Source organism: Macrotis lagotis, chromosome 3, assembly GCF_037893015.1.
Source record: "Macrotis lagotis isolate mMagLag1 chromosome 3, bilby.v1.9.chrom.fasta, whole genome shotgun sequence".
Classification (NCBI taxonomy): domain Eukaryota; kingdom Metazoa; phylum Chordata; class Mammalia; order Peramelemorphia; family Peramelidae; genus Macrotis; species Macrotis lagotis.
Window position 1 is genome coordinate 114382789 of NC_133660.1, and position 17245 is coordinate 114400033.

General features: G+C 35.5%; 1 protein-coding gene across 9 annotated transcripts in view; it reads right to left on the minus strand.

Moving 5' to 3' along the window:
- Positions 1 to 1009: 1009 nt before the first annotated feature.
- The window catches only part of TRIM2 (tripartite motif containing 2), a 241770-nt gene continuing 225534 nt past the window's right edge, over positions 1010 to 17245 (minus strand). For all 9 annotated transcript variants that reach the window (XM_074229108.1, XM_074229111.1, XM_074229109.1 and 6 more), the window contains 4 exons: positions 8754 to 8922; positions 7463 to 7533; positions 7226 to 7366; positions 1010 to 5629 (listed from right to left, as the gene is read on the minus strand). In XM_074229108.1, the coding sequence (XP_074085209.1) occupies positions 5477 to 5629; positions 7226 to 7366; positions 7463 to 7533; positions 8754 to 8922 (534 nt within the window). In that variant the 3' untranslated portion in view covers positions 1010 to 5476. The remainder of the gene's footprint in view (positions 5630 to 7225; positions 7367 to 7462; positions 7534 to 8753; positions 8923 to 17245) is intronic.

Sequence of the window (17245 nt, forward strand, 5' to 3'; positions counted from 1 at the left end):
CAAGACAATTCTGAAGGACTTATGTTGAAAAAATGGTATCCACCTCCAGAGGAAAAAACTAGTGAAGTTTGAATGCAGATTGAAGCATATTTTTTCTTTATTTTTCTTTCTTTTGCTTTATGTGTTTTCTGCTACTGCATGACTAGCATAGAAATATATTTTGTATGCCTGAACATAAATTACTTCTATCAAATTGCTTGTTTTCTCAATGAGAAGGAGGGGAGGGGTAGAGGGAAAGAATTTTAAACTTAAAATTTAAAAAAATGTTAAAAATTGTTTTCACATGTAATTGGGGAAACTAAAATATTAAAATATATACACTTTGTAATGAGTGCTGTTAGAGCCCTCACTGTGATCTGGATTTTGTCTATGCTTCAACTTCAGTTATGTTGTCTGTACATTCTTGAGCCACTGAAAGAATGGATGGACTGGTGGCAGTCATGTCTTCTGTTTCTACATCCTGCCCCAGTCAATTATCTGGGTCTCCCATGTATGTACCTTTGGGCTTATGATTCCGCTAATGCTTTGTCCCAGATGTATTCTAAATTTTAAATAGCTTATTATTTTTATAATCTACAAGGAATTTTTAGGCTCTCCCTGGGATCTACTCTGAGTACTGCCCACTATAAAATCAAAATTGACTGGGAGTCAAGAAGACTTGAGATCAAATCCTGTCTCAGACAGGAGCTGTGTCATGCTATGCAAATAGCTTGGACTATGTCTCCCAGTTTCCTCACCTGTATAATGGGAATAATAGTAGCACCCATTTCTCTTAGTGCATCAAATCAGACAATATTTCTCAAGGGTTTTGTAAATTTTAAAGTGATATATAAATGCTAGCTATTATAAGTTCCTTTTTCTTTTATTCAATGGGAAAAAATGATAAAATTAATAGTTTTACAATAACAAGCATTCATTAATCACCTAATTGTGTCTAGTGCACTTTGCCCGTAGGTACAGAGTCAAAACACAGGTCTAGGTACCAAGAAAAATAAACCACCCTGAAACCAACAGAGAAAACGAGCTTTATTATAACATTTTGAGAGTTTGTGCACAGTCAAGTTACACATTTGAATCTTGTTTCTCCTATATTTCATGACAGAATAAATTTAAAGTTTTTATTTGTAGACTAAAGCATCCAAAATACTGTAGCACACATGATGCTACACACTCACACACACACACACACACACACACATATGCACACATACTTTTGATACAAGCTTTCATCCTCAATCTGAAACAAGCAGTCAGTATTTTTTGTTTTTTAAGAGAACCAATGAGAATATTTTCAGTATCAACTTCAGAGTGCAAGACATTATATGTTCTATACATAAAACATGAAATGGACTTATAATGATGGAATGTACAAACACCCCCCCACCCCTTCAAAAAAAAACAAAACCCAACACTCGCACATATACACACATGCACACAAACCTGCACAAACATATGCACACGCCTTTCACATCCTTGTTCCCGGGAGTAGGAGGGGAGGGGTCCAAAGTGGAAAATGAGCAAACACTCTGGCACAGGGTTCTGCTAATGATGCTGATGAGAAAACATTCCCACACCACGAAGCAAGAGCAGAAGCATTGAGAATAAGGCCATGTTGCTTTTTACGAACATTGAGTGCTGTACATTCATTTGAACAACATAGCCCATTGATCCATCTACTCTAGGGTGCTAATATCATCCGTATCATCTTCACATGCAGACCACGCAAGCAGGGCACACTATTTATCTTCAGAATGCATTGGGGGTTAGTTACATTATTATAATGGGTAGTTTGCTGTCATTCAAAAGCAAAGCAAAAAAAAAATCATTTCTTCACCATAAACACATCTTTAATGGGCACTTCATTTCCATTATGGCAACACTAGATCCTTTGATATAAAAAAATATTAACAAAAATATAAAATTTAAAGCCCTGCAAATGGTATTGACAGCATATGTTTTGAAGGAATGTCAGATGTTTGCAACAAATGTTTACCATGAAACATTTGCAGCAAAATAGATGAAATTTTATCTTATGTGAAAAATGCATTAACGTCTGTGTATAATTGAAATAAATGTGCAGTTTCCCCTTCATCATCATCTTTTTTTTCTTTTTCTTTTCTTTTTTTTTTTTTAGAAACTAGGGATTGGAGTGCATGTTATAGGATCCTATTTAGATTCTCCCTCATATGGACTGTAGAGAGAGCCCTTTAAAGCCTCTATGTTAAAACCTTGCATTGTTGGTGCTCCACAAATACCAGCTACTCAGCTGAGATTCTTATTAACTCTTAAGATTACACATACCCTGTAAATTCAACAGCAATTAGAATGGGAATTTCTAATAGCCATGGAGTAATTAACAAAAAGAGTCAACTAGACATGGGCAACTGGGGAGATTTGCTTAGTTACCAGTCTCTTAAAGGAAAAAAAAAAAAAACAAATTTTTTCACACTCTGGTCTTCAAGCATTTGTCTTTGGAAGCTTTTAATCTAAGAGTTTCTGGCTAATCAAGTGACAGCTTGACCTTCCTGTGTCAAGTGGAGTTGGTCTGTAGTGTGGCTGTAGAATGTTTTATTCACTTGACTTCTCAATAGTTATTAGCAGGGTTTTATGCTAAGGGGCCTAGGGGGAATCTGAATTAGTGGCTCTTAAGGTCTCCTCATCATCACCACATGACAGGTTCTGTATCCTTGACAATGAAAAGCCTAAAGAGAAGGCCAGTCTCTCTAAATCTTTCTCTTAGCATACCAAAAACAGTTTGACTTCATTAGGATATGACAGCTTTAGATTGAAATCTTGCTCATTAATGTCTCATCAGAAGCACTTTGAGAATACATTTCAGGGAAAAGGGAGACAGTAAATGCACATGTATATACTCAAGGAAGAAATGATATCTATATCTCAACATACAAGTATAAATATATATTTCCAAAACTTAGCGTTTCCTGGAGTGCCCAAAAGATATGTTTGCTTATTTGTTTGTTTTTTAGCAATATTTAGATAGTGGGACAGGTCAGAATTACAGTTTCTAATAAATTTCATTCCAGTTTGCACTATTATTGCAGTTGAATATAAACAAAGCCAAGAGGCCTAAATAAGCATTTAGGTTCTTCTGGGTAAGTATTAAGCCAGGTAAAAAGCATTGCTTAGATCCAGGATTAGTACTCCACATCAGAAGTGAAATGGATCATTAAATTCAATGTTGTCTTACTTCATGAACATAATTCAAATCCTATGCAAGTAGAAAATTCTCTTTAAGTAAAATATTCCTAAGATTGAAAGCCTGTGAAAAATGCTTAATATAAAGGCTTTGTTTTTCTTTTAGATTCTGGGATAAACTAAAAATTAATTTAATCGTACCCATTCTTGCAGCTTAAAAACAATGTAATAACTATGGTGAGTTTGTCCTCCCTGTCCTGCAGAGTATTAGGACAAACCAACGTCAAAGTTGTAGGCTTGCTGCCCTTATTCTGGAAGAGTATTGTGGTTGAACATTCTGAAAAGTTTTATTGAATTTTACAACTACCTTATTATAGGTTCAAAACAAAGACAAAGTTTAAAAATTTCACCTAAACAAGAGGTAATAAACCTCAAAGCATATCTCCCTTAAAAAAAATTAGTCTTTATAAGCTCAGTGTTTATTTGGAATAGAATGGTTCTTAACCGCCAACTAGAAATATTAGACTGATTTATTGTTTAAAAAAAAAGAAAGAAAAAGAAAAATCCCCTATAAAACAATTGCTAATTCTTAAAACAAAAGGTTGCAAACATCAACTTCAAATAGTTGAACAGATGGCAGGATTAAAAAATTTTTCTAAGGTGCTAAAAAAAAAAAAAACCCAAACCTTCCAAATATTCTTTCAAATCAACATCATACTGATTGCAACTGAATAGAAAATTCAAAGGGGAAAGAAAATAACATTATTTTAACAGTAATAGCAATACTTATAACCATTGAAATAATTAAGTTGAAAGTATTGCTTAAGATAGATTAACCTTGGTTCGAACTGTTTCACATGTTGCAAAAATCTCAAAAGTTTTCTTTTAAACTAAAAGGTGACTAATACACCATTGGAGAAAATAGCCCAAATTGGTCTTATAAAGAATTTTCAAAAAAAAAAGGGATTGTGTCCACATGATTGAATTAAGTTGGAAAGTAAAGGAATGTACCAAAAAACTGACATGAGGATGGTCTCCTCTTTCAGGGTGCTGCCTATTTCAATAACATCATCAAATGCTTAGCTATATATATATATATATATATATATATGTATATGTATATATATAATACTCTACCTTATCCTATAACAATGTATACAGAATCCTTTAACCTTTCTATTCATCAGACAGTAATAAAGAACCATAACATGCTCTTATCTGTAATGTTCTTAAGGAAACACAACTTTGGTAATACTTGCTTTTAATGCCGAAACCATTAATCGATCACTTACATACCTTTGGCTGACCACCCCATGTCCTCCAAGGGCTATTTGTATGGCTCTCTGTCCTAGGTGATACTGTGTGTCCTACCATTTGTGCTGATGGGTTGCAGAAGGCAGAGTTTACATTTTTGGGGAGTGACCAAAGGACAAATGTGGGAGCATGGCACACGTGGAAGAACTGGCTTTTTTTATCTTATTACAACCCAATATGTTCATTTTGTGTCAATGGGATTATTTGTTTATTGAAAGGTAGCATTAATTACTATAGTGTGACAATGATTTCAAAGCCTTAAGAATATCAGGTATGCCCCCTGCAAGCATACTTGGTGTTCTGCTACCAGGTGAGCAAAAGAAGGTGAAAAGAACACACAGAAAAGGTCTTTGATCTATTCCCAAAATGATGGGAAATTTTGCATTGATTCTTATAGTGCTAATGTCAAGGCATCTTGGGCCTGACAATCAGAGCAATAAGGATTTTGCAAGGCAGCCTTAAAGGAAATCTATTAAGTTATAGTTGCCGATGACGATGACTGAAGAACACCACAAGTAATACACACCATGAAAGCTGAGGTCTAGAACACTCCCAGATCTTTCATCTGGGTTAAATAACATATACCTACAGTAAGTTTTTGTATGTGGAAGCTCTGAGCAAAGGCTACCATTCACAGGTTGAATAAATGTCTTCAAATGTTTAGCTTTTCCAAAATGTTGGTTTGAATTCCCAAAATGATTTGTTAGCTATGCAAATTCCTGTTCTATCAGTCAAAGTTTGCAGGTTTGAGATTCTGCTCTTTTAAAGGATTCAGGAAAAGAGAGTTTTCTTTTTTAAATGTTAAAGATGAGTTACGGAAATCAGAAGTGAAGTCTTTTAGTCTTAAGTAAACAGTCACCTTTGGAAACAACCGTGAACAAATCCAGTGGAGATTCCTTCAGACATGAAAATGAATTCAGTCTAGTTGTAGTTGGGTTTTGCATGAAGAATCCAGTCCAGGTTATAGTACAGGACAGTGGCTTAGGGCTAATTCAGATACCTGCCATTATTGCAAGTATCGATAGACCTTGAAACAGTGATTTCCAGAGTCTGCCACTACAACATGACCATCTGAAGTTAAGGCCAAGCCTTGGGGACCATAAAGTGGATCAGCAGATGTGTTAATGTAGGATAAAAATGATCCACTCCCATCGAAAACCTTAAGAAAAATAAAATGATTTGTTATGTCAGAGAGAACTAGTAAAGATGCTAATTATAAATAAGAATGCCTCTTAACTTTATTTAATTCACTATAATTTCAAATTCAGATCAATCACACAGATCCCACCTAAAAACACCTTGCATTTTATCTTCTCCCTCCATGATTGTCACTTGATGAATGAATCTTGACCAAGAAGAAACTTAATTTGGGGTGGGAGAAAGAATAGGGCAGGGGAGGAACAAATAATGATATATCTTTGTATTTGTTCTCCCTGATTCTTTTTTAGTCTCTACTTTCTACTTATTTGAGGATGAATGTGAGAAAGTTCAAAATTAAGAGCCTGGCCATGGAAGGATTGGCCTTAATGCATAAGTTTGGAAGAATCACAGCATAGTATTAAAAAAATAGCATTTATAATTCTATTACATTAGTTTCCTTACTTAAGTGAGGAACATTTTTTTTTTTTTTTAGTTTTTTGCAAGGCAAATGGGGTTAAGTGGCTTGCCCAAGGCCACACAGCTAGGTAATTATTAAATGTCTGAGGTCACATTTGAATTCAGGTACTCCTGACTACAGGGTCAGTGCTACTGCGCCACCTAGCCATCCCCCAAAACATTTTTTTTTTAAGAAAGCAAAATATAAGATGATTTTCTATTCTGTTCATTTCAGTGATTTAGCCTTTCATTTCCTCATTTTTGCTGTGATAACTCGCAAGGATAATTATATGAAAGAAACAGCATTTGGCCTTCTTTACCTCCTTCACATGGGTCTAAAATAATTTTTGTTATATAAAGGAAGTTAATTGCCTCCTGGGGGAAAGTAAGCAGTCTCCCAAGTATGGTACACCTAATTCACTTTTAGGTTCTCAATGTGGTATCTTTCAGGCAAATGATCTATAGGAGGATTTATTCAAATTTTGGTATATGAGGAACCCTTCATCAGTTTGGTAAAAGCAATGGATCCCCCTTTTTTTAGAATAATAGTCTGTTAACTGCATTCATAATTAATGGAAATACTAAATTTCAATGACAAGTTATTGAAAATTAAAATGTATATTTTTTTTCTCATCTGAAATAAAAAATCCTCTGAATTGTATCCATGTATTTCTTAGGAGTCCATGGACCCTGGTTTAGAAATCTTAATTGTTTAGGGTGCCAATTAGCACCCATTCACTGTGAAGGAGGTATTTCAAGGGTCATATTGACTTGAGCCAAGAAGTCAGACTTGGGGCTTTCTAGACTCTAGAGTAAAGTTAATCTGAACACAATTTGTACTGTATGATTATCTTCATTGGGATGACTCATTCCATTCAATATGCAATTTGGTACATGATTTGCAAATACAATCAGACAGATTTTTCTATAATTAGGGATATCAGAGACACTTTATGAATTCAAGAGGATTCTTTGTAATGATTTTTAAATTTCCCCATCATCCTGGCTTATGCTCTGTTGCCATAGTAGTTGCCTTATACTGCTCTAAACTGATGTATTAAGAACATAAAGGAATTCAGTATTCATGACCATCTATCCTTTGCTTTTTACCAGTACTGTTTTCAACAAATATATCTATAAATCAGCAATTTTTTTTTACCTGGATTCTACTGTTTCCCCAGTCTGCTACAATGATATTTCCATTTGAATCCACTGCTACCCCTGTTGGGGCATTAAACTGTCCATTACCTTCTCCATTAGAACCAAACTTCAACATGAATTCTCCTTCTTGATTAAATACCTGTATGAAATATTTTTAAAAATTTAAGTTAATGATAAAGGGAACTGGAACTAGACAGAGAGGATGGTGATAAAAGTGATAATAAATTTACAGTACCTTGACTGAATGATTATGAAAATCTGTAACAATAATTTCATTGTTGCTGTTAACAGCTGCAAAATGAGGACCTATAAAAAAATGAAAAAGAACAATCTGTGATGATGAAGTCAGTATTATTAACAATAACAATAAAATAACCATATGACTTAAAAAAAACTTAATTTGTTAATTCAACAATTCAAGGGGAAAAAAAATCAAAGAATCAGAGACAGAAGGGACCTTGAGAGGTCTTTGGTCATTGCTCTGACTCTAAGTTGAAGGGGGTCCTATGACAATCTATGTTTATTGTTCCTAAGAGATCATCTAGTCCAATCCCCTCATTTCATAGACAAAGTCTTGAGAAGTTAAATGACTTGTCCAAAATCATACATATTCCAGTCACCAGGTTTTGAACTTGGTTTTTTTCTAATTCAAATTCAGGTTTGTTTTTTTTTGTCTATTCTGCCTCCTTAAGGTCAAGATGAAGATTTCTGGTAGCTTTAATGGAGTGGGATAAGCAATAAGCAGTGAGAATCCATCCTTCATGCCATCATCTGAAAGTCACATCTATTGGCATCCATGAGTGTGTATGGATTGTTTCCAAGAACGTCTCTTTTTGAGGGAAGACACCATATCTCTTCAGGCTGAGTGAAAGGTCTTAAGTCAATAATATATTTAAGTGTGTCAGAAATTTGGAGTGACAATCAGAACTTGGCAGAACTGGAGATAAAGCACAAACCAAGGTCAGGCACAAAAATGTTAAAATGTTTGAAAAAGTCATTAAAGAAAGCTTAATAAACTACTTTCAGCCAGTTATTGCAGATGTGAACAACTAAGTGAAGTGGAGGACCTAACATAAGGAGAATAACACAAGATGCCCTTCTTATTCTTAGGAAGTATTACTAAAATGATGTTCTCTTTAAAATATCTATCACCTAAAAATGGGACAAGAACTTTTTAGGTTGTTTGCTTGGGGTTCTTTAAACAGCAGTGCAATTGGGCTGGGTATTTGTTCTATTTGTTCTTCAAGTCATATTCATGGTTTTGAATTCTACTAAGTAGATTTCAGTTAAAGCCTCAACAACTAAAAACAACAGAATGGAATTCTGTCCAACTTACATCTTTCCTTCTGCCCTTGCATTTAACTGAGTAGCAATGAACATGCCTTGGCGTTGCCTCTGTCCCCAGCATCTTTCCAATCTCAAGAAAACATGCTAGGGATGTGACCTCTTCAACATGCTCCATCATCATGCATATGTGAGCAGAAGAAGCATAAAAAAGGGGATTTACATATTACCATCGAGTGTACCTGCAAACTGCCTGTCCCCATTTCCTCGGCTACCAAACCTGGTCACGATTTTCCCATTGGGTTGGAAGATGAACACACAGCATGCTTTATTGTCTACCACTATGATGTGTCCATTGCGGTCCACGGACACACCTTTTGGTCCCATCAGCTTTCCTGATCCAATTTTTGTCTGTAAGAGACAAAAAAAATGGTGATCAGGTTGCATCTAGAGTTTTATTTTAATGTGTGGAAACACTGGAAAAAGGAAGCATTTCTGGAAAATGAAGCAATACAATTCTAGGTATTCCCATGTGTCATAGAATCTATCTTGGTCAAATAGATGAGAGAGATAAATTAAAAAAAAGGCCTCTGCTGAAACTGTTACTTTCCTTTCCAGAAAGCAGGAAGCTGAACAAATCAAAGATCTGTCATCCAAAATCTCATTTCCAAAGCTCTGATATTATACCAGTATTTCACTAAGTAATTTGGGGATTTAGGCAGGATGATAAAGTTTTAATTGTACTATTATTCATATTTCTGAAACATTTAAAATCAAATTGAATGAGTACACTGAATTCCATCCAGAGTCTGCAATTATTGGATGATTACCACAGTGGTTAAATAATCCAAGTATTTTAACTATATTATAGCAAAAGAGAAACAGCCACTTTTTGTAAGCTAAGGATAAAATATCAAGTAAATATTAATGTTTGCTCTTTTTTGAATAGGCTGGATCTCACATAATATATTTACAATGAACTGGGAGATCAAAGTGGACATTGATAAGCATAGATTTCATCATTACTTTTGGTATTCAGTGGATGTGTGTGTTCACACCCTATTGAGTCATGATAGAAACAAAGGCAAGACATATACAACACACTTACTTTTGTTGTCCTATTTCATTATCCTCTAGGATACTTGGGAGCAAGGACTTATCCCCATGACAGGTATCATTATTTATATCCCCTAATTCCTTTCTTTTCAACTAAAATTCTATTTCATTTTTCTAACTACATGCAAAAACAGTTTTCGACATTTATCCACTTGCAAATTTATAAATTCCATATTTTTCTACCATTCTCCCTCCCCTTTCATGATGGCAGGGAACAGTCTGATAAAAACTGCATATGTAAAATCATGTTTAACATATCTCCATATTGATCATGTTGTTAAAGAGGAATTAGAACTAAGGGGAAAGAAAGAAAAAAACACCAAAGAAGTTTTTTTAAAAAAGTGAACATAGAGCTCTTTGTTCTGCACCCAGATCCCACAGTTTCCCTCTGAATATTATCCCCCAACTCTTAAGAGAAATTGAATACAGAAATTAGGTTGACCTCTCACTATAAACAGCTCCTATAACTGGGCAAGTCCATCACCAGTAGACTTCTTTCTGTGTTCCAAGGGAGTAGTTTCCTCTTTGTTGTTACTGTTTTAAAAGGCATTTTATTCAATTAAATTTAACATCAAATATTTATTAAGCACTTAGTACATACCAAACACTGTGTACAGAAGTAAAAAGTACTGGGGAATAAAACAAAACAAAATAAAAAATGGTGCCAGTCTATTAAAAGCAATATATGTAGAAATAAGCAAATACAAAGTTTATACACTGAGATATCAGAAAGCTTTCTCATAGGAGGCAACTGAGCCAAGACAAATCAAGTTCGGGGGTTCTGGAGGCAGAGGGGAGAAAGAACAATATATCCCATCACGATAGGGTTGGTCTCTGCAAAGACCTGGAGGTAGGAAATGAGATGAGAGGAGTATAACCAACGGGTTAATTTAATTTAGTAAATGTAGTAAAAATGTGAAATCAGGCTAGACAAGATTAAACCAGATTGTGAAGGACTTCAAAGATCAAATAGAGAACTTTCTATTTTAGTGGAGCCAGCATGGTATAATGGAAAAATACACTAGCTTTGGAGAATTAAATCTAGCTTCTGTCGCTTAATTGTCCTGTCACCATGGGCAAATCACTTCTCATGGACCTTAGTTTCTTCTTCTATAAAGTGAAGGCATTGAATAAATTGACTTCTGAGGTTCCTTTGAGTTCTAAATCTATATGACTCTGTCTAGAGGCAAATGGGAGCCATTGTAATAGTAGTGATAGTGACAGTGGTAGTGGTAGTAGTGGTGGTAGGGGTAGTAGCCCTTCATAATCAAAGAGGATCATGTCAACATATATGTGATAACATGATTTGCACATTATATTTATTATAGTGAGGGGTATGCTGTGGAAAGACATTCTTCTCGCTGCCTTTTCTGGAACTATTTCATCCATTGGTCCGATCTGATAGGATACAGGACTTCTGGGGATGGCTGGGTGCTGTGGAAGTCCTTCTGAACTCCAAAGCCTTATGACTAGTTCCCTACCATATCAGCAAGGCATTATGGCATTCTAGCAACCCTGGGCAAAGCACAAATGTGATTTTTGGCAACAAAGTGGTCAACTTGGCATATCCAAGTTGATGGTCTGTTCATCAGTATGGTCTTTTCCTCTTAGGCCTGCAACCATAGTTTCCCTGAAGCTGCCTGGAGGGTCATGGGAATAATGCCATGGCATGCCAGTTGGCATCCTTTATAGTTGGAACTATGATGGTAGCTAATCATCATCAAACTTCTGACTTTAGTTCTTGATTAATGAAAGCATTTCTTGGTAAATGCTTTTGCTCTGGTCCATCTTGTACTAGTCCAAGAATTTTACCTCTACTGGCACAATATGAATCCCCAGAATCCCTCTTAATCATGATCCCAGTTCCAAAAACCAACTAAATAGAACAGGAGTGCTATTCATTTATTCTTAGCTGGGGTATCCATAGCTATTTCTTTAGAAATACCTATTTGCTATCTTTGAGGAGAATAGGCAGCTAGGTGGTGTAGTGGATGGAGCACTGGGCATAGAATCAGGAATACCTGAGTTTAAAATCTGTCCTCACACTATTTTATAACTATCCAATACAAATGTGTATGTACAATATTCACTTTGTTTGCCACTGAAGTGGGGTGGGGAGGGTGGAAGGAAATTATGTAACAAACACACACATATATGTATATATACACATATATACACACATGTATATATACACAGAGATGGAAAAAAATAATTGTATAATGTTGGCCAAGTCAATCTGTTTGCCTCATCTATGAAATGAGGATAATGATATCCCCCACATTCTAGGGTTCTTGTAAGGATAAAATGAGATAACATTTGTAAAGTGTTTAGGACACAGATTGGTACACAGTAGGGACATAATAAATGTTTGTTTTCTTCCTTATATTAGCTTTTAAATTTGGCAAGGCACAGAAATGCAGAATTATCTCATTTGGTATTTTACAGCAATCCCATGAAGTAGGTGATATTATTCTCGTTGAACATGTGAGGAAACTGAGAGAGGTAAAATATAGACAATGGGTATCTGGGGAAGGTTTCAATGACATTCACTTTGTCATACTTCTGTTTCCTTATTCAGAATCTCTGAAGAATGTTTGACTGTCATGGTCTCAGGTTCTGCCTTTGACTCTCAACTCTTCTTCCCTTGGCTATATTATTCATTTCCAGGATTTCAAGGATCACCTTTAGGCAAACAATTGACAAATCTAGATATCTATTTCCCATCTCTTTTGAAAACCCCAATTCCTCATATTCTACTGACTGCATAAATGTATTGTTGAGACCTCCAATTCAGTGTGGTAAATAGATTCTAGTCCCCTGCAAAACCACCTACTAGTCCAAGTGTCCTTGCAAAATGCCTCTTCCTCCAAATGTCCTAATTTCAGGCCATGGTGCCATTGTTCTTTCTGCCTCCCAACTTTGGAACCTCAACTCTTCTGATTCTTCCCTTTCTTGGGTTTTCATAGCCAATCAGCTACCATTTGCATATTCCTTCACAAAAAAAGGATTTTTTCTTTTTTTTTTTTTACATTTTTTAAAATATTTATTTTTTTCTCTTTTTGTACAGAAATTTTTTTTATACATTAACAAAATATTCTTGTTTAAGAGTAAACAGAATACCCCTCCCCCCACAAAATATAGACTCGCTTGAGGATAAAGTAAAGGGGAGAGAAAAAAATTAAAATGAAAAAAAGTAATCATAATAATTGTAGGTATGGCCAGGTGGCGCAATGGACAGAGCCCCAGCCCTAGAGCCAGGAGCACCTGAGCCCATATCCAGCCCCATACACCCAACAATCACCCAGCTGTGTGACATGCAAGCCACCCCAACCCCACTGCCCTGCAAAAACCAAAAAAAGAAAAAAAAAGACCCAAAATAAAATAAAATAGTAATAATAGTAGGGGTGGCTGGGTGGTAGACAGAGCATTGGCTCTTGAGCCAGGAGCACCCAGGTCCAAAAAGGACTTTGCCTCAATCTCTTTCTTTCCTTTTGAACTACAAACATGGTTCAAGTAACTTGTCACACAGCTAATAAGTATTTGAGGTTGGATTTCAACTCAGGTCGGTCCTCCTCACTCCAGGGCTGGTGCTCTATGTGCAGTGCCACTAAGCTGTCAAGATTCTTTAAGTCTTAACTTAAACACCCCTCCTCCATGATGTCACCATAGCTGAATAATGTATGAATAATTAAAAATGTAATACTTCTCTCTGAATTTCTATAAATTTAGTGTGTTCAACTTATAATGTATTCATTATATACTTTCTTATAATTTTTTTTTGGTGTGTATGTATATACAAAAAAACCTTTCCTACTACATGGAAAGCTTCTCAAGGATAGGGATGTCTTATAAATATTTTTGTATATCCCACCTTACCAATCTATAAACTTTCTGCCAATTCTGGAGGTTAGGTAGCAATTATCATTATCCTTCATTTTACATGTGAGGAAACTGACCCTTAGATAATTTGTATTGGTCACACAGATAGTAAGTTTGGTGCCAGGACATGACCCAATCTCTCTTGACACCAAGTCTGGTGCTTTCCTACTCTATCTATCTATTGTCTTCAATCCTATGAAGAGTCAAATATAAGTAAGAGTTGACAATTAGTAGCAAAGTGTGTCACTTTGCATTTTGTCAAACATTCAATTAGAAGATAATGAATTTTTAAATAAACAAATTAATGAAGCTACATGTGGTGTTTATATCTGTAGTTCCAATAATTCCATTAGTATTAGGAACACTGAATTAGAGTCAGAGCTAAAAAGAACCTTAGATGCTATATAGATTAATCATTTAATAGATGAGGAAACTGAAGCACAGAGAAACTAAGTAAGATGTCTAATCTTTTTTTTAATTGTTTATCTCCCTCTACCAACCCATTTCCACCTCCACCATGAAAAGAAAAATAAATCTCTTGTAGTAAATACGCATAGCCAAACAAAGCAAATTCCCCATTGGGTTGTTAAAAAATGTATGTCTCATTTTGCATTTTGGTGACCAGTTCATCCAATTTTACACAGCTAGAAATTTCCAGGTGTATTCAAAGTCAGATTCTCTAGCTTCAGATTTGGTGGTCTTTTCATTATTAAAATTTTGAAGGTCCATGATAGATTTTTTTTTTAAGGTTTTTGCAAGGCAGTAGGGTTAAGTGGCTTGCCCAAGGCCACAATCCTAGGTAATTATTAAGTGTCTGAGGCCGGATTTGAACTCAGGTACTCCTGACTCCAGGGCCGGTGCTCTATCCACTGCACTACCTAGCTAACCTATCCATGATAGATTAAATGAGCTTCTAGGATGACCCGAGAATTCATAGTCATTTATAAAAAAAAATTTTAAGTAGGGAAAAAAAAGACATTCTAATTTCCAAATAATTAAGTTATAAATAAGTTATAAACAAACTTTTTGAAATATAACCCCTTCCTATGTTAGGAACTGGCCTGAGCTACACCACACAGCTGCAAATAGGACACAACTTCCTTGACTATATCCTGGCACTAAACATTATCTTTGGTAGCCCAGCAGACTAGCTGCATTATAATTGCATTCTCTTTATTTGTATCCTGGTGGTTCTATAGGAAATTCTGAATGAATTCTTGCTGATTGGTTGATCAGTTCTTCCCTACAGTTCCCTTCTCTACAATCCAACTGGATAAATGAAACTTTCTTACATAGTTACATGATTCTATTACTTTCCTTTAAGGAACAGTTCATAAATAATAGGAAGCAGCTAGGTGGCACAATGGATAAAGCTTTGGGCTTAGGAACAGGAAGCTTCATCTTCTCAAATTCAAATTCAGCTTCAGACACTGTGTGACCCTATTTGCTTCAGTTTCTCTTTTGTCAAATAAGCTGGAGAAGAAAGTGGCAAATCACTCCATTATCCTTGCCAAGAAACCCCCCAAAATGGGGTTATAGAGAGTCAATATGACTAAAATGACCCAACAAGAACAAAAAGTAATAGGATGGGGTGGCTAGGTGGCATAGTGGATGAAGCACCCGCCTTGGAGTCAGGAGGACTTGGGTTCAAATCCAGTCTCAGACACTTAATAATGACCTAGCCATGTGGCCTTGGGCAAGCCACTTAACTCCATTTGCCTTGCAAAAATCTAAAACACAAACAAACAAAACAAAAAAAGAATTTAAGGGAAAACATTTTGGGGCGGCTAGGTGGCACAGTGGATAGAGCACCGGTCTTGGAGTCAGGAGTACCTGAGTTCAAATCCGGCCTCAAACACTTAATAATTACCTAGCTGTGTGGCCTTGGGCAAGCCACTTAACTCCATTGCCTTGAAAAAACTAAAAAAAAAAGTAATAGGATATGATTTGATCCGGTGTTTGGGATAGGGTGAAGTAATAAAAGAGGGGTTTTTTTTTGGGGGGGGGTTAGGGTTGGAGAGTGGGTCTACCTTGCTCAGACCAGAAGTACAATGACCACTTTTGGACCCTATTCCAATAGTGATGATGATGTTGATAGAAGCTTTCACTTGCTCTGTTTTCCTATGGGATAACATGCAGATTCTGTGTCGCCAGTGGTTCATCATACCAGTATTAGACTCTGTGTGTGTGTGTGTGTGTGTGTGTGTGTGTGTGTGTGTGTGTGTGTGTATACACCTGGTTGGTTTTTACAATACTGTAGCTCAGAACTCCTAAGCTTAAGCAACTCACTAGCCCCAGTTTTCCCTAATATCAGGGATAAAAATCCATCATTTCTAAACTGAAATATCCATCATTTCTAAACTGAAATAATTTTACATTGAGTTGAAACATGACACTTTATGCTAAACTTTATTGAAGTAAACTATCTTCTAAAATAAATCCAATGGAGACATAGTAATTCAGTTACCTAATGTTCTTAATATATCACACTGATTTAAATACACTATTTATGGTCACAGTCAGAACCATAACTAGCTATTTTGGCATCCAGGGCAAGTACACAAAACAGCTCCTACCCAACACTGGAAATATGGAAAATTCATTGCTTGGTTCTCCTTTCCCTGTCAAGAAGAAAGAGACCAGAGGTGATCAATGACCATGGAGAGAGACACTGCAACACCATGAGACCATTACCTTGGAAGAGCATGGCAAGGTCAAGAACTCACTCGGTTCAAATTTTTGTGCTCTCTAAATTTTGTTGCCCTGGCAAAGCAATTGTAACCCAATCCTAATTATAGTTCTGTCTTCAATACCATCCTACTTACACATTCCCTATTCAAAATTTGATTTATAAAATAACTTGAATCCAAACCATAATAGTATTCAGCAGAAGATGGAAAGATTAAAAATAACAAAAATTAATTTAAAAAGCATCTTTAATTAAATTTAAAGAAATTTTTAATTTGAAAAAGATTAAAATGTTTTTAAAAAGCATTCACATTATGATTTTAATATGGTGATTCTGCATAATTTCTAGTACATACTTCTGCTAATTTTCCCTTCAAAGAGAACTCAACTTAGGGATATGTTCAGGAGGAGATTAGATTAAAAATAACAAGATACTGGTGTTATAAAGACAAAAATGTATAAGGGACTTGTTTCACTGACAACTGAAATTTTGATAACTATTCTGTTTCAACTTAAATATTTGAATTAAAAGAATGCAAACAGATTTTTCTGTTTCTGAAAAAAGTAATCATTTCATTCATTAACATGAAATATTTTCATTAAAAGATTAGTATCTTTAAATATCATTAAATAATGATAGGTAAATTATTCAGAAGAATCATTTGGCTCATCATTCAGTTCAATTAAAAAATTTATTGGGTATCTGCCATGTTTGAGGGCGTGCACTAAGTCCCAAATGAATTGTATGCAATTAATTAGCTATATAATTCTCTGCTAGTAAATTAGGTCTAGGCAGGCCCATTAACTCTTTCTGTCCACAATAAGGAGTCACTTTACATGTGATAATATTCATACACTGTACTATCTTACTAGTCTGAAAGACTATCAAAAGTAATACACTGGGCAGTAGGAAACCTAGTAACATCATCTAGAGAGTGTAGTAGTGAAAAATGCAGGAGCTTGTGGTTCCATTTGATTCAGATGCTCATAAACCAACACACTTTGGCACAACCAACTTAGTGAATTGTTGGAGAAATTCCTGTCTCTCCTT